We start from the raw sequence: 9843 nt of genomic DNA on the forward strand, positions 1-9843 counted from the left end.
AGAAGAAGAAAGAGGAACTTCCGCTGCTGTTTCCGTCGGACACGGCTTCAAAAAATCTCCCGCCGGAAGCCGAACCGGAGAAACTTCACGCTTCTCTTCTGACTGCAGGTTAAATTCACTGTCACGAGTCAGAATGAAGTTTCGAGGGAAAATCATAGACATCGCGTGTCTGAACCATTTCAGCCGTAAGTTGTTCAGCCGACAGACACGCTGCTGCTAGCTTGTTAGCTTGTTAGCTTCCACCAGACTTCAGCACGAAAACTCGCGTTTCTGCGCGGAGAAACAATTTAACGCCAGACTGGATTCTGGATGTGGCGGATGATCGTGTTTGTACGTTTTGTAAGCTGTTAGGGGCAGTTCGGCGCTGAAATATTAGCCAACTTTAATAAACTTGCAGCTTGATGAAGTCAAAATGAGGCCGAGTTGTGTTCTAACAACATAAACAAAACTAGACTAACGTCAGACTTGTTTCTCAGCGTGGTGAATTCACACCAGGTCTGATGATTAATTATCACTATATACAGACTTACCGGTTAATTTACAAACTATCTCATTTCTGTTTTGATCCACGTCGACGTTATCTGATCCCAGAGAAGACAAATGTTGTTGTTGGAGGTGTTTATGAGGGTTTAATTAACGTTAATCAGTTGACATTTATCAAACCTCTTCAGCACTTTCTTATCTGTATCGACACCTGCTGTACAAATAAAGTAGGGCTGCGAGATTTGGAGAAAAAGTCTGTGAGTGCTTGATTATCAAATGAACAAATACTGACATTTTGAAACGTGTTTTTGAACAAAGTTAAGCGATAAACAGTATTTATAACAATAACTAGTAAAACAGAAGTAAAGGAGCAAATACTGGCCCACTGGCATCCTGGATCCAAATCTGCATCAGTCCACTAACATACATGAGTCTATTAGTGTAATATTATAACATTAAATAAAGAGTATAATGTTCATGTAATAGTGTACTGTTAGTATAACAATAATGGCCTATGTTAATTATTATATTCGTTATAATTTCATACAATAGTAGAGCCTATTATTTTACCACTAGTTGAATATTAAATCCTGTTACAGCTGTTTCATTTCTGTGGGTTATTTATTTATTTAATCCTTTTCTCAACATTTAATGATTTGATGTAGCATGTAAAACTTTTTTAATGTCCCGCCACATCCAGGCTGTGATTGGTTGGTTGACAAAAGGTGAAACTTACAGGCTTTATGAAAAGTTGAACAACAAAAGGCACCGATACAGCGTTAAAACGTTAAATGGCCAGCGAGCCAAACTCAAACCTTCCTTATGTTCTCCCAGTTTTCTTCTGTCTTACTGCTTCACCTGCTGCTGCCGTCGTCTCTCCGTCTCTGTCAGAGAGCAACAGGTGTTGTGACAAATTCTGCACGCCTGCCGAGACTTTCCTGCACCTCGCGGCTGGTAACGCTGATTCATGCTGAGAAAAGAGGTGGATGCAGATCTGGGCAGGAAGCCTCCAACATCTGTTCTGCCGAATTATGCATCCACCTCTTAAAGGTCCTTTCCATTTACCCTTTGCTCTGTACACAATAATCATCGAAATTATATCAAATAAAGGCTTGAAATATCTCACTTTGCATGTAAAGAGTCTATATATATTAGTTTCATCTTTATATTAATTTTTCACCTGTAAGTGTAATAAATAATTAACGACTCTAAACGTTCATAAAAGATACACTTTAAATCATTTATCACCATTGATGAACCCCACAAAGGATATTTCAGCGTTTAAAGGCAGTTTTTGGAAGTGCACGCAATTCTACGCAGGCATGCAAAACTCGGCATAACACCGGTGTGTCACACACGCCTTTTCTGTTTATTAAATCTCACACTTTTTGCGGTTATGTAATCACACATGACCACATCGCGATTAGATTAATCGTGCAGCCCTTAAAAAAAAGCTCTAATTATTCTTTGTTAAAGGTCGTTTGAAAACGTTTATCATACAAAATAATCAGTAGTTGCAGCCTTACAGTTCTCATGTCTCCTGTTTGAAGAGTGAGAATCAGATTAATGTTTGATTGATCATCTGGTTAATCTGACGCAGTCTGTGGCTGGATTATAACAAACTGAGGTTAGATATGTTAATGACTCCGCTCGTCCTCTCCAGGAGTCATCACCACCATCTCGAAGCTGACGAAGATGTGCGTCCTGCGACTGACTCCAGACAACCTGTTCTTCGTCCTGTCGGGTAAAGTGGCCAACGGAGGGGTCAGCATGTGGTGTGAGCTGTCACAGGTAAGAGCCGCTGCGTGTTTCACCTGTAGGGGAGTCAGAACAGGTGGGAAAGAGGAGAGAGGCGAACTGACAGGGAAGCAGCAACATGGAGTTTTTGCTTTCTTCAAGTGTTTTTTATTGGCTTAACAGGAGAGTAGCAGAAATAATTCACGTGTTCGTCAGAACGGAGGAAAAGTATTTGTTATACATCTCCATCAGTGGATGGACCTTCAGCCTAGTCCAAAACATACAGACATTTAGGTCATTTATGGCAAACAGCTACTCCTCACATGTGAGGAGCTGAAAGCAGAGCATGTTAGTGATCTGGTGCTGCTGCTGTACGTTGTTATATATCATTATTATATTTATTCTGTCTTCTTGATTTCTTATTTGGTCTCTTAGTAGCTTCTTCTTCCTTGTTTGAGTCATCTTGTGGTCACACTTTGTGCGTAGGGCTGCACGATATTGGAAAAAACTGACATTGCAATATTTTTCTTTATATATTGCGATTTGAAAAAATACAGGAAGTTTCACTGGACGACTTTAATTGCTCGATTTGAAAAGAATTAAGTATCCTAGAATTATTGGGGTGATTTTGTGGGGAAAATGCATAGAAAATTTAAAAAGCTGAAAATTTTCCTTTTAGTCTGAATACAAGAGTGAAAACTCTCCTTTCTTGAGTTTTAATGCAGTAAACATATTTTATAGAAAATGATATGCACCAGGCCCCTGAGTGGTTTACAAAAATGCTTTTCTTCTTGCAACCAAATTAACTGTTTTGGTGGTTTTCTCCTGTTCCTCAGTTATGTTTAACTAACGGGGGCGGGGCCTGCTTTGAGGTTGATAAACTCATCAGGAACAATATTGTGATTGGTGGTTTCGCTGTGCATGCAGAGTCTGCTTGTCACTCACCAGCAACAAACTCTGGGTTTCCCTTTTAATCCGAGTAAATTATGTTCCATCAGCTGGTCTTCTTTGTAGATTAGTCATGGAAAATGACTAATGTGACTGTTGTGCGTGGGCACACTGCGATGACGATGCAGAAACGATATGTTGTGCAGCCCTACACCTGTGAGCTTGTTGGCTTCTTGTTCAGGTCGTGGCGATGATTTTGGCTCCACCAAAGAGAGGCCTGTCAAAACCTGTCGTCTACTCAGTCTCTCAGTGTTTTTTTTTTTTTTTGTGGTTCAGGTAAAGTGACCCTTTATTCTTCCTCCCTGCAGGCCAACTTCTTCGATGAGTACCAGATGGAGGGCGTGTCCTCTGAGGACAACGAGATTTGTCTGGAGGTGACTCCGGAGAACCTGTCCAGAGCCCTGAAGACGGTCCAGAACGCCAAGGCCGTCAAAGTGAAACTGACCAAGAAGCACTGCCCCTGCCTGACCATCGCAGCCGAGCTGGTGAGACTTCAGCTTTTATTGTGATCTTCAGGACGGTTGTCTCTGCATACTGACCTGCTACGTCCACGCCAGGCCCCAGAGTTATTTCTCTTTTTGATATTTAAATTTCCACATTACTATTAATAGTCTCACTATTGTGTTTATTGTCTCTGTCCGTCCTGTCCAGCCCACCCTGTCCAGCGTCAGTCGAGTCGTCACTCACGACGTCCCGGTTGACGTCATCCCCCGGAGACTCTGGCACGAATTCAAAGAACCGAGCATGCCGGACTTCGATGTAAGTGACATCGCTGCACTTCACCAAACAGTGAAGTTGTTGAGAAGGACAGCGTTCCTCTTAATGTGTCCTCCTTACAAGTGAAGCGCAAAAGATTTCACACGTCTGTCCTCGCAGGTCAGTATCTACCTGCCTCCTCTGAAGACAATGAAGAACGTCGTGGACAGAATGAAGAACCTCTCCAACTTCCTGGTAGGATCACAGTCCTCCAAACGTCACTCACGTCTTACATACAGAGCTGCGAGGCCTGAATTAAATCTAAAATCACACAGTACAGCAAACAACAACAGCTTTTTATCTAAAGCCCCGTTCAGAGTGCGTTTCTTTCTCTGCTGGAGATGGGGTGATTTTAATATTCCTTGCTGCTCAGTGATTTTAATCCCATCTGTCTAGAGTGTATGTAGGTCTTTTTATTCACCCCCAGCCTCAGTAATGATTAAACCATTATCTCGCTGGGCCTCTTGTACTTTTAAGTTCTCAAGTTTGGCTTCCTGAAAACTGCAGAAACTTTGTTTAATAGAGTGTAAGCGAAGTTAATTAGATGTGTATTAAAGTGTGTGTGTTTGCATCAGGTAATGGAGGCCAACCTGAACGGAGAGATGAACCTGAAGATCGAGACAGATCTGGTTTCTGTCACCACTCACTTCAAAGACCTGGGAAACCCTCCGTGGGGTAAAAACTATCACTGCTTTTAGTTTGTTAAGACAGATACCCATTTGATATCCCATAACGTGTGTTATGTTTAGTTTTAAGACCTCGCCAGGATACCGTGACAATGATGATAATGCAGTTTAAAAATAACCTTTTTTTTATTGTTTTAAATATTTTTTTGCGACAACACTCATAACACGATTAAAGGATCGACCTTCTGTCTCTCCTTTTCTTTTTTTTTTATTTATCGGCTGTTCTAAACACAGATACTAATTTATCTGCAAACAGCTCATTTCAGCAGATAATATCGGCACGCAGATTTATCGTTCTGGCCCTTGTTTTAAGGCAGGACGACGACGGCAGCAGCCGCGATCGTGTTTACAGCAGCAGGTGCGGCGGGTGTGGACGAGGCTTGTTAATGACGTGGCCAAACAAAACGAAACCCACATGGTAGTTAACGAATGACATCTGCGCTGGTGTGTTCAGTCATTTTACCTGCTCTTTGCTTGTAAAATATCCCCGGCTTGTAACGTAATAGATAACATCTCTGTGTTTCTCGGCAAAATGCTTGAATGGGCCGTAAATAAACGTGAGGTCAGGTGTGTCAGGACCCACGCTGTGCCGATGCAGAGGTTTATTGAAATGAACGAGGATGTTTTTTTTTCATTTGAACACGGCCTTATTTGATGAAGGCCTTTCTCGTCCTCGGAGCTCACGATGTTCAGGTTTAAGTCCAGGTCCCGGCCCCAGCTCCAGACCTGTCCTTCACTCCTCTGCGTCCTGTCCCTCCAGGTGATGACGCCTCACAGGACGGTGGTCCGTCTCAGAGCCGGGACCCAGAGGCCATGGCTCAGGCCAGAGTGGACATCAGGAAGCTGCAGCAGTTCCTCATGGGACAGCAGGTCAACCCCAGCAAGGCCATGTGCAGTAAGTCGACCCGCCGCTCCACCAACAAGTCAAATGCAATGAAACATCTTTAGCTTGTCATGTTGCCCAGCGAATATTCATATATCATGATTTCAGCATTTAAATAGGAAACCCATCTGGACCGTAAAATGTCTCCTTTTGCTTTTCCTCTCCTACTGTTACCTGCTTGCTGCAGCTACTCGTCACTCTGAAAATTAAAATGTTGCACTCAGCGTGAGATAAAATGGCCGTTATCAAGTAAAAATCCACAGCTCCAAAATGGAAAAACAACCCAGATTCAGCTCGATGAGACATTTGGTCTCATTTTCTTTGTTTTGTTCACAAAAATAAGAAAATTCAGATTCATGACAAATGTGGCAGCCAGCTGATTTGTTGTTACCCAGGTGCAAACCTGATTCGTTCATAAATTGGATGTTTGTACCTGACGGGCATTAGCAGAATGAAACGCCAATATAATCCAGTATGAGGAAGGCAATCCTTTGCGTCAGCTTCCTGTGGATAGTAAATATCAGAACAAACAAAACTATTCAAAACACAACAACAACTTGGACTACAATTTAGGAAATGTGATGAATGTGATGATGATGTGAAATGTTTGGACCACCATTTCAAACCTCAGAACATTTTGGAAAGAGGAAAACGTTGATGAATCCGACAAAAGTCTTTACATGAGTAGTAAGTTAATTATCTGTTACATTAAAAGTTACAGATATAAAAATAAGATTTTCTCTCTCTTGTCCTTTCAATTTACCTTCTTACTTTCCCTTCCATTCATTCCTTCTGTCTTATGGATGTTCAAGTAATTTAATCACATTGAAATTTCATTTTCCATTTCTGTGCACTCGATGTGTGAATATGTTACGTTTTTAATATGAAATAATAAAGTCATGTTTTGACCATATCAGCGGTGGTTCTGTTACTTTCCCCTGACGTTGTCCTCTTGTCCCCTCAGACATCGTCCATGAGAGGGTGCTCCACCTGATTCTGCTGCATGAAGACGTGTCTCTGCAGTATTTTATCCCCGCTGTGGCGTAGACGCTCTGCTGACCGCTCAAACTATTTCTGCGTATTGAGTTTGGAGAAATGGAAAAAACGGGCTGTGAACCTCTTTCAGGATCCTGTTTGCACACTTCGGCAAAGGAATCCTCTTTTGCGTGAGACAAAACTCACGATGGGATTCTGAGAGTCTGTCCTACATTTTAATGAGACTGAGGCCGGGTCCAGTCCCGGTCAGTGGACCTCGGGAGGACTTTACCCACTGACTTTGATGGGAGTAAGGACATGCTGGTTGACAAACAAATGGCACATTAAATGTTTGAGAAGAAGTTTGGATCGCTGTGCCAGAGAGGTTTGTCCTTGCATGTATGTGCATGTCTACATGCTGGTAGAAGTAGGAGGCCTGACCCTTTAATCCACTGGGGAAAAATACAGGTAATGTCAGGTAATAAGCGCTGACGACTGGCTCTTTTCACAGAATGCGTTTTGACACATTGCTGTAGGAAAGGCAGGAAAATAATGATGGCTAGATTCCATTTAGCTCCTTCAGTTTGAACGTCCTCTTTATGCTGTCATGTCTTATTGGTCATTGTTAATGCAGCACAGGTGTTGTCGATGTAACGCCTCTGCTTTTCCTTCTATGGTCAGTCCAAAAGTTTTTCAGCATTTTAGTTTCTTTCTTACTAATGTAACAGTGTTCATCTGTCATGTCCTTGTTAATCAAATAATAAAATGAAACTTCAAAGTTTGTGACAGAATGAGAGAGAATATTTTTTCTTTCCTGTGTGATTTTGGTGAACTGGCCCTTTAAGAATGGGATTAAATTATTGGGTACACTAGTGCGGTGGTGTGAATAAACTGATAACAATCTTCAGGTTAACTTTTCAAAGGTCATATTTATAGCACCGCTGTTTATCGTTAGACAAAAGATAAATGAGCCAGGACAGTTGCTCATCTACTCAACCTGACCAGGACCCAGTTCTCCCAATGTGGTTTAACTAATCCAGATGTTAGAGTTGTTCCTGGATTATCATTTTGTTTCACAGTGTGCTTTTACCACGTGCATCATCACATGCACGCTGAAAGTGAATCTGTACTAAAATCTCTTAGAAAGCATCTTTAATAGCAAGAACAATTTTCAGCAAAAGTTTTAAAATTCCTATTTTAATGTCAAATTAAATGTTCTTGTTCTATTAACAGTCAGAATCTTTTATTTCAGGTTATACTTTTTAGCTTACAGTATATTTATATATATCTTTTATTTTATTATGTAGAACATTTCATTGTGATAGCAGATCATAGTGATTTTACGATGACCTGCAATCTGTCCTTGGGGCTCGAGGACTTGTTGCTCTGACAGCAGTTCCAGATGAATTCAGATTTTAATGCCGTCACCTGCAGTTAACCGCTCATCCTCCCAGTCTGAAGTTCAATTCAATTCAATTCAATTTTATTTATATAGCGCCAAATCACAACAACAGTTATCTCAAAGCGCTTTTCATAAAAGAGCAGGTCTAGACCATACTCTGTGATGATATTTACAGAAAGCCCAACAGTTCCCACCAAGAGCAAGCACTAAGCGACAGAGGCAAGGAAAAACTTCCTTTTAAGAGGCAGAAACCTCGAGCAGAACCATGGAAACTATATCTTTAGATAATGCGTCACGGAGGTGCTTAGGCCCCAGAGCAATAACTTCAGTTTTATCTGAGTTTAACATGAGAAAATTACAGGTCATCCAGGTTTTAACATCCTGAGGGCACATTTGAAGTTTAGCTAACTGATGAGTTTCATCTGGCTTGATCGATAGATATAACTGAGTATCATCTGCATAACAATGAAAGCTTATGGAATGTTTCCTGATAATATTGCCTAAAGGAAGCATATATAAAGTGAAGAGGATTGGTCCGAGGACAGATCCTTGTGGAACTCCATGAGTAACTTTGGCGTGCATGGAGGACTCATCGTTAACATGTACAAACTGAAATCGATCTGATAAATAGGACTTAAACCAGCTTAGAGCGGTTACTTTAATGCCAATGAAATGTTCCAGTCTCTGCAATAGGATCTGATGGTCAATGGTATCAAATGCAGCACTAAGATCTAATAAAACCAGTACAGAGACAAGTCCTTTGTCTGATGCAATAAGGAGGTCATTAGTAATTTTCACCAGTGCTGTCTCTGTGCTATGATGAGCTCTAAATCCTGACTGAAAATCCTCAAATAAACTATTGCTCTGTAGAAAGTCACACAGCTGTTTAGCAACTGCTTTCTCCAGAACCTTAGAGAGAAATGGAAGGTTAGATATAGGTCTATAGTTGGCTAAAACATCCGGATCAAGTTTGGGCTTTTTCAGAAGAGGTTTAATTACAGCTACTTTAAAGTACTGTGGTACATAGCCTGTTGATAAAGATAGATTGATCATATCTAGTATAGAGGTGCTGACTAAGGGTAAAACATCTTTAAGCAGCCTAGTCGGGATGGGGTCTAAGAGGCAGGTTGATGGTTTAGATGAAGAAATTATTGAAGTTAGTTGGTAAAGATTGAGGGAAGCAAAACAGTCTAAACATGTATCTGGTTCTACAGCTGTTTCTAAGGTTCCTGAGTTAAGAGATAAGTCGGTGCCAGTTGAGGGCAGGTCTTGGTGAATTTTGTCTCTCAAGTTTCTGCGATATTTGCTTTAATTTGCGAGTTTCAGTATTATACCATGGAGCTAACCGTCTTTGTTTTAGTATTTTCTTTTTTAGAGGGGCTACAGAGTCGAGTGTCATTCGCAGCGAGCCTGCAGCACTATCAACAAGATGATCGATTTGGGAGGGACTGAAATTAGCATAGGAGTCCTCCGTTACTTTGTGACTAGATAATGTATTTAGAGCTGATGGAATCGCATCCTTAAATTTAGCTACAGCACTATCAGACAGACATCTTGTATAGAAATTTTTGCCCAATGGCGTGTAGTTCAGCAATACAAACTCAAAAGTTATCAAACAGTGGTCGGATAAAGAGGGATTCTGTGGGAACACCACTAAATGTTCAATTTCAATACCATACACCAAAACAAGGTCGAGGGTGTGGTTAAAACAGTGAGTCGGTTCATGAACACTCTGAGAGAAGCCGATGGAATCTAACAGAGAGATAAACGCAGTACTAAAGCTGTCATTCTCAACATCTACATGAATATTAAAATCCCCTACAATAATAACTTTGTCCGTTTTAAGGACTAACGTTGACAAAAACTCTGCAAATTCAGATAAGAATTCAGAGTACGGGCCAGGTGCTCGGTACACTATAACAAAGAGAATTGGTTGCAGTGATTTCCAACTTGGGTGCGAAAGAGTAAGAACA

The 9843-nt window shown here is 41.1% G+C and overlaps 1 protein-coding gene across 1 annotated transcript; it reads left to right on the forward strand.

Moving 5' to 3' along the window:
• LOC119901445 (checkpoint protein HUS1-like) lies at window positions 1-7259 on the forward strand. The gene is made up of 8 exons (XM_038717036.1): window positions 1-185; window positions 2147-2274; window positions 3477-3653; window positions 3820-3927; window positions 4045-4119; window positions 4500-4599; window positions 5371-5505; window positions 6458-7259. The coding sequence occupies exons 1-8, from the start codon at window positions 134-136 to the stop codon at window positions 6538-6540; spliced, it is 858 nt and encodes a 285-aa protein (XP_038572964.1). The 5' UTR covers window positions 1-133; the 3' UTR covers window positions 6541-7259.
• Window positions 7260-9843: the final 2584 nt, after the last annotated feature.

This window comes from Micropterus salmoides, unplaced genomic scaffold (genome assembly GCF_014851395.1).
Source record: "Micropterus salmoides isolate LMB-PRFRI ecotype aquatic unplaced genomic scaffold, ASM1485139v1 Ms_hic_scaffold_1306, whole genome shotgun sequence".
Taxonomy (NCBI): domain Eukaryota; kingdom Metazoa; phylum Chordata; class Actinopteri; order Centrarchiformes; family Centrarchidae; genus Micropterus; species Micropterus salmoides.

Excerpts from the sequence above, each read along its gene's own strand:
- LOC119901445 (XM_038717036.1), top strand. The coding sequence starts at position 134 with ATGAAGTTTCGAGGGAAAATCATAGACATCGCGTGTCTGAACCATTTC. Across the intron at positions 3,654-3,819 it reads TGACCATCGCAGCCGAGCTG|CCCACCCTGTCCAGCGTCAG; the intron begins GTGAGACTTCAG and ends CGTCCTGTCCAG. Across the intron at positions 4,600-5,370 it reads CCTGGGAAACCCTCCGTGGG|GTGATGACGCCTCACAGGAC; the intron begins GTAAAAACTATC and ends CTGTCCCTCCAG.